General features: G+C 43.8%; 1 protein-coding gene across 1 annotated transcript in view; it reads left to right on the top strand.

Annotated features, from left to right (window-relative positions):
* Window positions 1-222: 222 nt before the first annotated feature.
* Window positions 223-16,182, top strand: part of LOC132406413 (microtubule-associated serine/threonine-protein kinase 1-like) — a 180,377-nt gene continuing 164,417 nt past the window's right edge. Inside the window, exon 1 of the mRNA XM_059992053.1 lies at window positions 223-316. Coding sequence (XP_059848036.1) covers window positions 234-316 — 83 coding nt within the window. The 5' untranslated portion in view covers window positions 223-233. The remainder of the gene's footprint in view (window positions 317-16,182) is intronic.

Here is a 16,182-nt window from a genome sequence, read left to right as displayed (position 1 = left end):
ATGAATGGGGGAGTGAGGGAGGGATGTGGGCTCTTCCAACGGCCGACAGCTGGTGGCAATAGACTCACACGCGAGTCTACACACGCCCAGTCCCACACACACACTTCGGGAGCATCCTCCCCTCTCAGGTCGTTGGAATAATCTACCAGCCCCAGTTCGGGAATTAGCACAGCGTTGATTGTAGCCGAGGCTCCACGTAACGGCGCCAACCACAATGTCAGCTCAACCGGACCATGTCGGAGACTCTATGGACGATGCTCTCTAATTTTTCCATGCCCTATTTTCTTGAAAGCAACATGTTCCGGCGGTCCAAAAGGTAACGAGCAGCCTTGCCCCATTCATCAAAGCAAGCGTGGCACAGCGTCTGGTTGGGGCGAGACCCGCTTTCGCTTGGTACCCCTGCCCTCTCTCCTTTGGGCGGAGATATAGTTGTAACCGGGCTGGGATTTTTTTCTTTAGCAAGATGGGCGTTTGAAGGGTGTAGGGCTATAGTTAAAGGACAGAAACAGAGACGGAGGTCTTGTGTCCGCCCTTTCTCAGCCGGGCTGGGTGGCTGGGGCTGCGTTGTTCGTAGCCATGAAGCGGCCGGTGCTGCAAGTGGTCGGTTCACCTTGGCGACGCAGAGGTGCCCGACGTCTGGATCGCTCATTGTGCCCAAGAGCCGAGGGGCTGCGGGATTGTGGTCTGGGGCATCGGGGCCCCCGATCGGTATGCGCTGCAAGGTGTGACTGTTGTCGGGATGGAGAAAGGCTTCAGCAAACGCCGGGGTGGATTCCATTGTTTCACTCGGCCCTCCTCCGGTGGAGCGCCGAGCTGACATGCACACAGAGGCATAGAACATAAACACACACACACAATGCACAAAGATAAATACACTACACACACACACACACAACTTAAACATACCATCCAGTTGAACACAGCATAGTCATAAACAGCACATATGTAAGACAAATGCAGTCTGGTCAAACACAGATATGCACAAATATGTATAAGCACACAAAACACAGACGGTAGGTATTATACACATTGAGACAGGTACATGGGCAGCAGTTAAACAGGAGGAAGGATACTACAAAGGGAAACCCGTGCAGAAAAATAGAAGAAAGAATAGTCCAGTTGGACGCAGGCACGGTGGGGGTGGGGGGGTTATTGTGTGTGAGAGGAGAGAGGCAGCCAGACAGAACCCCCCCCCCCCCATAAAAATGCTAGAAACAGTCAGCAGGTTCAGAGGTGTGAACAAACTTGGTGCAAAGAATGGTGCAATACAGCTGTGGTACACACACACACACACACACACACACACACACACACACACACACACACACACACACACACACACACACACACACACACACACACCATAAGCAGCATCTAGAAAAACTACAAAAGGAACAGACACACATTGAAAATAGATACCTTACACAGATGCATTCGCAGATGCACCATGTGTGCACAGATATAATGACAGAGCTCTTACATTCAAGTGTAGAAAGGCGCCCAAACTCATGCAAACTCATTCCCCTCCCATGATTGGGTTTTGCAGTCAGATGTTTTCCAGCTTGTTCTTGTGTATTTCAATGAGGCTGACATTTGCTTCACATCTTACTGAGATACTATACTTTTTAAAAGAGTTCCAAAGATCAATTAATTCCAGGTTCCATGTAGTGGTTGACGGTCGTATGCAGGTTGGCCGCTGGGTATCCTACATGGCTGGAAGTATGTATATTTTTCCCATTCAAAACCTTCGAAAATTGGGATAAAAGCGTTAGGAATGGACACGGTGGAAAATTCCAGAAGGAGGCTGGAAGGAGATAATGTTAGTTGGCGAAGTGATTGTCACTGGAAGATCACTGGCCCCGAAACAACTGTATGACTCCTCAATCGATTCACTGTGTTGTGTAGCACGAAAGAGGCCATTTAGTTGAGTTCATCTAAGCTGAGCAAATCTCATCTATGGAGGAGGGAGGATGAATGTTACCCTCCCCTGTAGGGGTATGTTATCCATGTTACCTGATCCACCTATTGGCTTCCAGCTTCTAACTTTAAACCTCCCCTCCTCACCCACCCACCTTCCCCCTCACCTGGCTTCACTCATCATTCTGACATGGCAGTCCATGGCCGCCTCTACTGCCACACCCAGGGTGAAGGAGGAATACCTTGTATTCTGTCTGGCTATCCTCCAACCTGATTGCATGAACATTTATTTCTCGAACTTCCAGTAATTGCCCCCACCCTTTCGCATTCCCATTCCTTTTACCTCATCTCACCCTATCTCCTTACCTGCCCATCACCTCTCTATGGTGCTCCTTCTCCTTCCCTTTCTTCCATGGTCTTCTACCCTGTCCAATTGATTTCCCCCTTCTCCAATGTATCTCTTTCAACGATCAAATTCCAAGATCCTTTCTTTGGTTCTCCCTCTTTCCTAGTTTCACCTAACATCTACCACCCTTTACTTCCTCCCCTCTCCCACTTTTTCATGCTCTAACTTCTCATCTTTTTTTTTCCCCAAGTCCTTATGAAGGGTCTCGGCCCAAAACATCAACTGTTTTTTTCTTTTCCATAGATGCTGCCTGGCCTGCTGAGTTCCACCAGCATTTTGTGTGTGACAGTCATCATCTGCCAACTCTATCCCCTCACTTTCATATTCTTTCATCCCCCTTTCTTTCCAGTACTGATGAAGTGTCTTGGCCTGAAACGTTTACTGTTTATTCCCCTCCATAAATTCAATTATTAAGTAAATTTGCTTTGCATAGAGTTGTTGCTGATATCCAATGATCCAGTGGCCGACGGTACCTTTTCAAGTTTACTTTTTGAGGTCTGGGTGTCACTGGAATGCTCCTCCGTGGTTGAGAAGGTGATGCTGATGATGGTGTCATCTGGAACTGCTGGAGTCCTCTTGGTGAAGGTCCCTCTGCCAAGCTGCTAGGGAGGGTGCTCCAGGCATTTGACCCATGACAGTACTTTTACTGTTGATCCCATGCTACCTGAACTTCATTTTCTCAAATGAACCCTTAGGTCTCTCAATGTACTCTGCTCAACGTTGTTACTCTACCCAGTGTTGGAAAAAAATAATGGCAGATATCCATTAAATAATATTTAATGATTGCATAAAATGTTCTATATGCAAGACATTAGAAACACTAAAAAAATTTCAAGTGCAAAATATAAACGTGAGATCCTGTAAATGCTGGAAATCTAGAACAACACATAGAAAATGCTAGAGGAACTCAGCAGTTCAGGCAGCATCTGTGTTTGTTCCTCTCCATAGATGTTCCTTGACCTGCTAAGTTCCCCCAGCATTCTGTTGCTGTTGTTTGAGTGCAAAATCCTTGACTTTCCATGAATGGGGCATTTTAGTAAGCTGACCTGTGTGCACATTGACACATCATGTACATAGAATTATTAATCCAGTAATTTACATGCATGTGTGTGAGACGGAAATGATAATTACAGCATGTATGAGGGTTCTTTAATGTCTTGGCTGCTTCATTCCAAGGTTTTTTAATGCTGTTATTTTGACATATGGGGAATGGTATGTGAGGGTTAACATATGAGGAGCATTTGATGGTTCTGGTCCTGTACTCACTGGAGTTCAGAAGAATGAGGAGGGATCGTGTTGAAACTTACTGAATATTGAAAGGCCTGGAAAGAGTGGATGTCCAGAGGATGTTCCCAGTAGTGGAGAGTCTGGAACCAAAGGGAACCGCCTCAGATTAGAAGGAAGTCCTTTTAGAATAGAGATGGGGATGCATTTCTTTAGCCACAGGAAGGCGGATATATAGTACCCATTGCCATAGTCTGCTAAGGAAACCAAGTCAATGGATATATTTAAAGATGAGGTTGATAGGCTCTTAATTAGTCAAGGTGTTCAAGGTTTTGTGGAGAAGGCAGGAGAATGGGGCTGAGAGGAAAAGTCAGCCATGATGAAATAGCAGAGCAGACTCAATGGACCAAATGGCCTAATTCTGCTCCTATGTCCTAGAACTTACATTTACTGTCATGGATGTGAGAGAATAAAGCTGTGTTTCTTAATTGGATAAGAGGCCTTGCTACTTATTACATCTCTGTAATTCTTCAATAGCATAGCTATTGCATATCTACTTTATTATACCTAATAAAGTGGCCACTGAGAGTACGATAGTAGTCATCTGCTGTTGTAGGCCAATCACTTCAATGTTCAACATGTTGTGCATTCAGAGATGCTCTTTTGCACACCACTGTGGTTATTTGAGTTAGTGTCACCTTCCTGCCAGCTTGAGCCAGTATGGCCATTCTCCTCTAACCTTTCTCTTTAAAAGGCATTTTCGCCCACAGTACAGCCGCTGTCTGGATTTTTATTTTAGTTTTTTGCACCATTCTCTGTAAACTCTAAAGGTTGTTGGGTGTGAAACTCCCATGAGATCAGCAGTTTTTGAGCTACTCAAACCATCCTGTCTGGCAGCAACAATCATTTCATGTTCAAAGTCACTTATGTCACATTTCTTCCGCAATCTTGTGTTGGGTCTGAATAACAACTGAACCTTTTGACCACGCCTGCATGCTTTTATGCACTGAGTTGCTGCCACATGAATGGCTGATTAGATATTTGCATTAACAAGTGGGAGTGCAGGTGTACCTAATCAAGTGGCCACAGATTGGATCTGACGTGGTTCATTTCTGTGATTCTTCCATGTATGAAGTAATGATTGTTGCATGTGTAATTGGTTTTAATAACTTGACTTGCACTTATGGGAGATTCAGACCAATACTGTTACATTTTTGCACATCCATTGCATTTTAACACAATGACCTATCGTTGTAGGTGTCCTTTAATGCCATTGTTATCTTGTGTGAAGCATTCCTTGCAACCTTTTAGATTCAGTCGCCTGGTTTGAAAATCCTACCAATAGATTTAATGCTGTACATTTTCAGAATTCTGCTTTGAATTGGACACCCGGTGTTTTCTGTGCCCACCAGGATGTTCCTGCGTTCCTCCAACACATGTTTCTGACCCAAGCATTGCAAATTCCTGTCCTTTGTTGGCATGACCACAAGCTGCATAACATGGGGATGGTGAGTCACGGTCAGGAGGGGAGCCGGGAAGAGATGGCTAATTATTTGGAACACCAGATGGTGAATCACCGAAAGAGGCTGGCCAGGGATTCTGGAGGACATCCCTCTGGGGAGACGACATGAGGGGTTTAGGAAAAGCAGTCGACACAGCAAAGTTAGTGTCACCACTCGGTGACCCCATAAGTGTTCCAGCCCTTAAGGAGGGTAGTGACTGATGACGTAACCAGTCTGAGGAATAGGGGTGCTGGGGGTGTAATCAGACTGGCCTGAGAAACGTGTTATCTACTACTGACTGTGCCTATCTTGAGGAATTACATAACAGAATAATATCTAGTGACATGATGAACTTAACATCCAATTATAGTGTGAAAAACTTCAAACTCTTGAGAATCAGGATCAGGTTTAACATCACTGAGATATGTCCCGAAATTTGTTGTTTTGCAGCAGCAATACAGTGCAGTACATTAAAAATACTGTAAATTACAACAAGAAATATAAATTAAAAGTAAATAATGAGTGCATAAAGCGATGGTGTTCATGGGTTGGTTTATTGTCTGTTCAGAAATCTGATGGTGGAGGGGTAGAAGGTGTTTCTAACACTCTTGAGGAACAACTTTTACCCCTGCTCAAGTTGAGTGTGTGTCTTCAGGCTCCTGGCCCTCCTCCCTAATGGCTGTAATAAGAAGCAGTCATGTGCTGGGTGATGGGTATCCTTAATGATGGATACCTCAGTCCTAGCCTCAGTCTTCCATAAGTGGAACAGTCATGGCATCTTGTATTTCTAAACATCAGGAGATCATTTGTATTTGTATAATTGGCAAGACCTCAGAAGCACTGAATTCAAAAATTCCATTTAATGTCAGAGAAATGTAGACAATATACATCCTGAAGTTCTTGTTCTTCACGGACATCCACAAAAAGCAGATGAGTGACAGTAAAAATGTTAAAACCTCAAAACCCTGCTGGCCCCCCCCATGCTGAAGCATCGGCCCTCCCCCTCCCCCACTTACTTCAGCACCATCCACCCACCAAGCAAGCAATAACAAAGACCCCAGGAAAGATTCTGATCTGCAGTATAACAAAACTAATCATTCACCTGACCACAGACAAAATCCCAAAATCCATTTTGGAACATTTCTTAGGATATTAGACTTGCCTTTATGTAAAGCTCACCTGGGAACTTAGAGTTTTACAGCATGGAAGCAGGTCCTTCAGCCCAACTGGCCCATGGTGACCAAGATGCCCCATCCAAGCTGGTCCCATTTACTGAACTTTGGTCCATAACTCTTTAAGCATTTCCAGGGCAATTGTACCATCCAATTGCCCTTTCTCACTGCTTCCCCTGAAAGCTCTTTTCAAATAGATGCCTCCCTCGGGGCTCTGGAAATGGGTGGATCGAGGGTCGGTGTCACTGCAGGAGACTCGTGTGTTGTCAGGGAGGCAAGAAGATCTTTCGCTGTGGGCCCGAAGACCCAAGATCTTTGCGGTCTTCAGGCCCGGAGCTCGTAAAAAGTGGCTAAGGAGACTTTTTAACATTGTAGATCAGCGGGTGGTTGTTGTGTCACCCGCTCGCTGTGAAAATGGAGAGAACCTATTCTGTCAAATGCCAGATGAAATGCGATAGTCTTTGGGGTAACTGTGTCTTTGCTGTCGCCTAGCTCGTGTTTGTGCTCGGTAGCAGGTGCGCTTTTTTTTGAAGGGGGGGAGATTGTTGCTTGCTGCCACATGCGCGGGAGGAAGAGGAGCTGGGGGGACTTTGGGGTTCTCACGTTTAACTGTCGTTCATTTTTTGGGGCACTTCTCTGCTTTTGTGGATGTTTGCGAAGAAAAAGCATGTCAGAATGTATATTGTATACATTTCTTTGACATTAAGTTGAACTTTTGTGAAAAAGGAAATGTTGCCCCCCAGGTTGCTATTAAATCTTTTCCCTCTAATCTTAAACCTATGCTCTGTAGTTCTTGATTCCCAAACTCTGGGGAAAAGATTTGGTGGCACTGTGCCCCTCATAACTTTATTCACCTATATAAGATTGCCTCTCAGCTTCTCTTCAACTTGCTCTCTTTGTCTCCAGCCCTGGAAATATGAGCCACAAACGGTTCTTCAGCGTGAATAGATTCAAGTGCATTTTGGATTGAGCTGGATTGTAGAACACTAGATGCTTCAAAGGGTGTGGCTGGTTAGATTTCTTCTCAGAATGACTTTGCCTTCATATACACTGTGGCCATTCTGTTAGGTACAGGAACAGAAGTTGGCGTGGTCTTCTGCTGTTGTAACCCATCCACTTCGAGGCTCAAAGTGCCGTGCACCCAGCGAGGCTCTACGGCACACCACAGTTGTAATGTGTGGGTATTTGAGTTACTGTTGCTTTCCTGTCAGTTTGAACCATTCTGGCCATTCTCCTCTGATGTCTCTCATTAACAATGTGCTTTCACCCAGAAAACTGCCACTCACCGGATATTTTTCTTTGTTTTTCACACAGTCTCTGTAAACTTTAGAGACTGTTGTGCATGAAAATCTTAGGAGATCAGCAGTTACTAAGATACTCATGCTACCCCCTTCCGACAATCATTCCACGGTTAAAGTCACTTTGAACACATTTCCTCCCCATTCTAATGTTTGGTCTGAACAGCAACTGAACCTCTTGAGCATGTCTGTATTTTTATGCCTTGAATTGCTGCCACACGATTGGCTGATTAAATATTTACATTAACAAGCAGATGTATGGGCATACCTAATAAAGTGAGCACTGAATGTATTGTGATTGGATTTGCTTGCCAAACTTCCTTTTTCCACTTGACACATTAATTTAGTTTAAAAAAAAACAGAATCTATATAAATTTTACAGAAATTTCCAATTGTCATTGTTTATATCTTTTAGAAACTTGGTATATTGCATTGTAGAGAAAAGGGCTGCAGAAAGAGCCTCTACTTGGCTATTTGCAATGTACAAACCACACTAACTTTGACGAAAAGACGAAGTATAATTTATCCAGGTTTGCAGGCAATACAAAACCAGGCTGGATAATCAGCTATGTGCAAAGCACAAAGGGCTGGAAACTGTTCACACAATGCCAACAATGTGTAAGGCACAAAGAGCTGGAAACTGTTCACACAACGGTCTGCTGTTGGGAATCAGGTTAAGCTGGAATAGCAGTTTTGCAAACTTTCCTAGATGCTGTTTGGGAAATGAATCACCTCATTTTTCTACTGGATTTTAACTTTCCCCCACTGATTCCTTCAGCACTGATGCAGAATATGAACAGAAAGGATTCTGTGGGTGCTGGATTAGTCCTGATGGAGGGTCTCAGCCTGAGACGTCAACTGTTTATTTCCTTCCATTAATGTTGCCTGAGTTCCTCCAGCATTTTGTGCATATTGCACTTGTTCAGAATTTGTCCACAGTGCGATTCTTAAATTTTACTGGCCAGAAAAGCTTCTTTTACTTACCTGCAGAATAGTCTCGTAACTGTGTTTTACTTGAAATGGTTCATTTAAGGGGCCTGTACTCAAAACAGAAGTATTTGTCTTTACTTAGGCTAATAACCTTAAAATTCTGCTTCATGTTTGTTTGAACTACTTTTCCCATGGTGATCAAGGACATGTTACTCAGCTAGTACCCAGTATCATTCTAAGACGTTGATGTTCTCTCCTACATCTTGCAGTTCACTGCATTGGGCAGGAGAGTGGGTGGTCATCCAAATTTGATTTAGTAGATATGGCACTTGACATATCTATGCTGAGTAAAAGACTCTGTCTATCTATACCCCTCAAAATGTTATGAATTTCTACCAGGTCACTCCTCAGCCACTATTGCTCCAGAGAAAACTAGCCAAGTTTGTCCAACCTCCCTTTACAGCTCGTACCCTTTAATCCAGGTAGTGTCTGAATAAACCTATTTTGTTCCCTTTCCAAAGCCACATCCTTCCTGTAATAGGGTGACCAGAATGACACACAATACACCAAGTGCAACCTAATTGAAGTTTTGGAGAGCTGGAACATCATATATTCAGTATTGTATGTCAAGTACTAGAAGGCATGGACTGTAATCATCGAAAGTGGTTGTTCATTGGTGAGGCTGTGTGAGGTTTAGAAAGAGCTTGGGGTCTTTTGGATCTTTTTGGGGGGCTGCAGTCATTGCAATCTTTTAGGCACTTGGCAGGGGTCAATAAAAGGAAGCGAGGAGTCAGCAGAGAGGCCATTGTGGGAGCGGGCCAGTGTTATGGTGGTCAGACTTTGGCTCCACAGTCTAGAATTTAAGCTTGAGAAGTTAGAGACATAATAAGTGTAGGCAGGATAATAGTTTAGGCAGTAGAATGCTCCTGCTGTGAGATGTGAGATTTTAGGGTATATATAAGGAAGTACACCCAATTTGAGCACTTGACTGGCAAGGTCAAGGAACTGGAGCTGGATGTATGCAGGGGCATCTGTGGGGCTGAAAACCTCACAGGTGAGACTTTTACTGCAGTGGTCTGGTCACACACCCAGAGTGCAGGTTTCAGAGAATAAATGGTGGTCACTAGAAGAAGTAAAGGAAGAAAGCAGTCAGTGTAGTGTTTCCCTGTGGCCTTTCCCCTCTGCAACAGATGTATCCCTTTGGATACTTATGGGGGGAATGAACTATCAGGGCACAGCTGCAGCAGCCAGGCTGATGGCACTGTGGCCAGCTCTGAGCCTCAGCAGAGAAGGGTAAAGTCGAGCAGAGTGGTCGCGATAGGAGACACGATAGTTAGCGTTTTGGACTGCAGATCCTGTTAAAGAGAAGCTAGGATGGTGTGTTGCCTCTTAAGTGCTGGGGTGCGGGATGTCGTTGATAGGCTGCAGACGATTCTCAAGAGGGAGGGTGACAGACGGGGGTTGTAGTGCACACTTGCACCAATGACAGGTGGAAAGGGAGAAGCGATCCTGTATATAGAGTGTAAGGCATTAGGGAGGAGGCTGAAAAGCAGGACCTGCAAGGTAGTAATCTCTGGATTACTCCCAGTGCCACGTGCTAGTCAGGGCAGGGCTAGGATGATAGAACGGATGAATGAGTGGCTGAGGAAGGTGGTGCAGGGGGCAGGGTTTCAGATTCCTGGATCATTGGCATCTTTTCTGAGGAAGGTACGACCTATACAAAAAGGACTGGTTTCATGTACTCAAGAGGATCAAATATTGTTACGGACAGATTTGCTAGAGCTGCTCAGGAGGGTTTAAGCTAAGCTGGCAGGGTCATGGGAACCAAAGTGACAGGGCTGTGGATGGGGCAATTGGTATACATTACAAGATGATAAATTATATAGTCTGTGAGGAAGGATGGGCAGATGATGAGACAAAATTGTAGACAGTGGGGAAAATCGAAGTGTAATGGGGCAGAATTAAAAAAAGGGTGATGTATAGAAGACTGGAGGTGTTATATTTGAATGCACACAGTATTTGGAATAAGGTAGATGATTTTGTAGCACAGTTAGAGGTGGGCATGTATGACGTTGTGGGCATCACTGAGTCACGGCTGAAAGAAGATCACAGAGGGAAGCTTAACATCCAAGGCTACGCACTGTATTGAGCAGGCAGGCAGGAGGGCACAGGGGTGGGGTGGCTCTATTGGTAAAAAAAATGAAATCAAGTTCTTATAGGAATGGAAGATGTAGTATCCTTGTAGGTAGAGTTAAGAAACTGCAAGGGTAAAAAGACCCTGATGGGAGTTGTATACAGGCCTCCAAACAGTAGTCAGGATGCGAGATACAAATTCCAAGGGAGATAGAAAAGACATGTAATAAGGTCAGTGTAACAACAGACGAGATTTCAATGTGCTGCTAGATTGGGAAAAGTAGTATGGTGCTGGATCCAAAGAGAGAGAACTTGTAGAATCTCTTTGAGGTGGCTTTTCAGAACAGCTTGAGGTTGAACCCACTAGGAGAGAGGCAATTCTGGATTGGGTGTTGTGTAGTGAACCAAATTTGATCGGAGAGCTTAAGGTAAAGGAACCCTCAGGAGACAGTGATCATAATATGGTATAATTCACCGTGCAATTTGAGAGGGAAAAGCTAAAGTCAAATGTATCGGAATTACAGTGGAGTCAAGGGAATTAAAGAGGCATGAGAGAGGAGCTGGCCAAAGTTGTTTGGAAGGGGACACTATTGGGGATGCTGGCAGAACAGCAATGGCTGGATTTTCTGGGGGCAATTCAGAAAGCACAGGATAGCTACATCACAAAGATGAAGAAGTATTCTAAAGCTAGCATGAAGCAACTGTGGCTGACAAGGAAAGTCAAAGAATAAATAAAAACAAAAGGGAAGGCATATAATATAACAAAAATTAGTGGGAAATTAGAGGATTGGGAAGCTTTAAAAACCAATAGAAGGCAACTAAAAAAACATAAGGAGAGAAAAGATGAAATATGAAGGTAAGCTAGCCGATAATATAAAAGAACATGCCAAAAGTTTTTTTTCCCCAGGTACTTACAAAGTAAAAGTGAGGTGAGAGAGTGGACTGATAATTGGACTGATGGAAAAATTACATTGGAGAGGTGGTAATTGGGGGGGTGGGGAACCCAAGGAATGGCAGTCCAACTTAATACGTATTTTGTGTCAGTCTTCACTGAGGAACACTCAAGCAGTATACCGGGGGCAGAAGTGAGTCTAGTTGCTATTACTAAGGAGAATCTGCTAGGGAAGCTGAAAGAGCTGAAGGTAGATAAATCACTGGACCAGATGGATACACCCCAGGGTTCCGAAAGAGGCATTAATAATCATCTTTCAAGAATCGCTAAATTCTGGAATGGTTCCAGTGGCCAGGAAAAATACAAGCATCACTTCACTTTTTAAGAAAGGAGGGAGGCAGTAGAAAGGAAATGATAGGCCTGTTAGCTTGACTTCAGTGGTTGGGAAGATGTTGGAGTCTATTGTTAAGGATGAGGTTTCAGGGTACTTGGAGGCACATGATAAAGCAGGCCCAATTCAGCATGGTTTCCTTAAAGGGAAATCTTGCCTGATAAACCTATTGGAGTACAGGCAGGATAGACAAAGGAGAGTCAGTGGATTTTCAGAAGGCCTTTGACAAGGTGTCGCATATGAGGCTGCTTAACAAGAGAAGAGCCCATGGTATTACAGGAAAGATACAGTACTAGCATGGATAGAAGATTGGCTGAGTGTCAGGAGGCAAAGAGTGGGAATAAAGGGGGATTTTCTGGTTGGCTGCCAGTAACAGGTAGTGTTCCACAGGGGTTGGTATTGGGTCCGCCTCTTTTCATGTTATATGCCAGTGATTTGCATGACAGATTTGTTGGCTTTTTGGCCAAGTTTTCAGATAATACAAAGATGAGTGGAGGGGGCCAGTAGTGTTGAGGAAGCAGGGAGTCCGCAGAACGACTTAGACAGATTAGGAGAATGGGCAAAGAAGTAGCAGATGGAATATAGTGTAGGGAAGTGTGGGGTCATGCACTTTGGTAGAAGGAATAAAGTCATAGACTAATATCTAAGCCGGGAGAAAATTCAAAATATCAGGTGTGAAAGGGTGTTGAGAGTCCTTGTATAGGATTCCCTAAAGGTTGAGTCAGTGGTAAGGAAAACGAATGTAATGCTAGCATTCATTTGAGAAGACTAGAATGTAAGAGCAAGGGTGTGATGCTGAGGCTTTATAAGGCATTGATCCAACCACACTTGGAATATGGTGAGCAGTCTTGGGACCTTTATCTAAGAAGTAATGTGCTGGCATTGGAGAAGGTCGAGAGAAAGTGTGCAAAATTGATTCTGGGAGTGAAACTTTTAATGTGTGAGGAGCATTTGATGACTATGGGCCTGTACTTGCTGGACTTTAAAAGAATGGGGGGGGGGAATCTCATTGAAACATCTTGCATATTGATAGAGTGGATGTGGTGAGGATACTTTCTATAGTAGAGGAGTCTAGGACCAGATGGTCCAGCCTGAGAGGGACATCCATTTAGAACAGAGATGAGGAGGAATATCTTTAGCCAGAATCTGTTGAATTTACTGCCACGGATTACTGTGGAGGCCAAGTCATTGAGTATATTTAAAGTGGAGGTTGATAGGTTCTTGATTTGTCAAGGCATCAAAGGTGACAGACAGGCAGAAGGCAGCAGAACAGGGTTGAAAGTGATAATAAATCAGCCATGATAGAATGGCAAAGTAGATTCATTGTGTCCAGTGGCCTAGCTCCGCTCCTGTGTCTTATGAGTTTAAGGTCAGGTGGGAACTATAGAGCAGATTAAACAGTTGACATTTTGGTCATCAGTTGCCTTCTTCCCCTTTCCGTACAGACTTCATGAAGGGTTTCAAACCGAAATGTTGACAGTTTATCCCTCTCCATAGATGCTGCCTGACGTGCCAAGTTCCTCCAGCATAATCAGAATCAGGTTTATTATCACTGGCATGTGACGTGAAATTTGTTAACTTAGCAGCAGCAGTTCAATACAATACATAGAAGAAAAAAAAATGAAATAGAAATAATAATAAATAATCATCTTCTTACAGAAACATCTGTATGATGCTAAGCTAGGGCACATCATCAGTGTTAATAATAAATAATAAATAAGTAAATTACAGAATACATATATTGAATAGATTAAAAATCATAAAAAAACAGAAATACTGTATATTTAAAAAAAGTGAGGTAGGGTTTAATGTCCATTTAGGAATCGGATGGCAGAGGGGAAGAAGCTGTTCCTGAATCACTGAGTGTGTGCCTTCAGGCTTTTGTACCTCCTACCTGATGGTAACAGTGAGAAAAGGGCATGCCCTGGGTGCTGGAGGTCCTTAATAATGGACACTGCCTTTCTGAGTCACCACTCCCGAAAATGTCCTGGGTACTTTGTAGGCCCAAGATGGAGCTGACTAGCTTTACAACCCTCTGCAGCTTCTTTTGGTCCTGTGCAGTTGCCCCTCCATACCAGACAGTGATGCAGCCTGTCAGAATGCTCTCCATGGTACAACTGTAGAAGTTTTTGAGTGTATTTGTTGACATGCCAAATCTCTTCAAACTCCTAATGAAGTATAGCTGTTGTCTTGCCGCCTTTATAACTGCATCGATATGTTGGGACTAGGTTAGCTCCTCAAAGATCTTGACAGCCAGGAACTTGAAACTGCTCACTCTCTCCACTTCTGATCCCTCTGTGAGGATTAGTATGTGTTCCTTTGTGTTATCCTTCCTGAAGTCTACAATGAGCTCTTCCATCTTACTGATGCTGAGCATTTTATGTGTCTTGCTCTAGATTTCTAGCATTTGCAGAACCTCTTGTGTTGATCGGTTTAAGTTGAGAGGAGAAAAGTTTAAAGGAGATGCTTGCAGCAAGTTTTTTTTCCACACATAGTGGTTGGTGTCTGGAATAGTCTATTTAGGGAAGTGGCCGAAGTGGCTTTTAAATGGGCCCATACATATGGAGGGTTAGGGATTGTGTGATTTAATTTAATTGGGGATTGTGTTTGGTGTAGACAAGATGGTCCGAAGGGCTTGTTCTTGTTCTATATACTGCTACACTTGCTCTCTTTTTTCTTTAACCACTGGACCAAGAGGATAGCTCCAATATCTGACCGCACTGTAGCAGTGGGGAAACCTGCTCTGGAGGTAATACTTAGTTTCAGTGCATCATTACACTATTATTTAGGCTCACCGCGGTAGTGTAGTGGTCAGTGTCCTTCTATTACAGCTCGAGGTGTCATAATTCAGAGTTTATTTCTGATGTCATTTGTAAGGAATTTGCATCTTCCTGCCCTTGACCCTGTGGTTTTCTACCACCTGTTCCGGTTTAGCCCCCATTCCAAAGACGTACTGGTCAGTAGGTTAATTGGTTATTGTAAATTGTCCTGCTACTGATATGATGAAGGAAGCCCTGAACATCGCCAGAGATGGAGATCCACAAAAATTGCTGCCCAAAACACCAGTGTGGTAATGGGCAGTAAGTCAGTAATTAACTTGTCCTAGGCTGAGTAATGTAGCTCCTTGAACAGAAGGGCCTGTTCCCCACTCTATTTCTAAATAATTAGAAATGATCAATATTACACTGAGAAATCCATTAGAGCTCTTCTGTGAGTCAACCATCTGATCTTTATCCAGCTCTCACAAGGGTGATCTGCCATGTTGTTTAAATGCCACAAAGGAAGATGGTCTGGATCAATGTCTCTGATTCCAAAATAATACAGACAGGCAATGTGAGCGGGCAAGAACGTGGCAATAGGAGTGTAATATGCGAAAATGTGAGGATATTCACTTTATTAAATAACATAGAAAAACAGAATACTGATTAACCAGGAAGCCATTAAAAGTGGAGTGTTGTGGAACTTTGAGCTTTGTTTCATGAAATGCCGAAAGTAAAACAAAAAGACTGGAGACACAAGAGATCCTGCAGATGCTGGAAATCTGGAGCAAAATACTGGAGGAGCTTACCAGGTCAGGTAGCATCTATGGAGGAAAGATGTCCTGGGCTGAGACCCTTCATCCAGACTGGAGAGGAGGGAGGGCAGAACCCAGAGTAAAAAGGTGGAGGAGGAGAGATGGGTGTCAAGCTGATAGGTGAGACCAGGTGAGGGAGGAAGGTAGGTGGGTGGGGTGGGAAAGATGAAAGAGAATGATGTGAGAAAGTAGGTAAAAGGTAAAAGGGAAAAAGGGTGGAGAAAGAAATCTGATGGGAGGGGATGGTACACCATGGAATTAAGGGAAGGAGATGGGGAACCAGAGAGAGGTATTGGGTGTGTCATGAGGTGGGGAGGGCAGGAGAAGCAGAGGAGAGAGGGTCACCAGATATGCCATATTGACTTCACTGACATGAGACATTTGAGGATAAAAGTAAGGAAGTCCAGACAGAGCTGTAAAATCTAGACCATTTAAATTAGTCTTCACGCTTCCCACTCGCGGTCGAATAACAACCCCCCCACCCCCCAATCGGATACAGCAGATTGGAGCAGATTAAAACAAATCTCTGGGAGGAGATTTCCAAGGATGTTTCCAGGGCTATGAGAAAATATAGGATAGCCAAGATTATTCACATTGGAACAGAGGAGGCTGAGGGGGAGTTGAATTGTGGTGTGAGAAATGATACCAGTACTGAGTAAATATGAATGGCTTATTTTATTTAACAGGACCCAAGACATATGTGTAAAGCAATTGGTAGAAGAATTGTGCATAAGATCTCCCAT

This window comes from Hypanus sabinus, chromosome 16 (assembly GCF_030144855.1).
Source record: "Hypanus sabinus isolate sHypSab1 chromosome 16, sHypSab1.hap1, whole genome shotgun sequence".
NCBI lineage: Eukaryota > Metazoa > Chordata > Chondrichthyes > Myliobatiformes > Dasyatidae > Hypanus > Hypanus sabinus.
The sequence above is the reverse complement of the archived record's forward strand: the minus strand, read 5'-3'. Positions and strand labels throughout refer to the sequence as shown.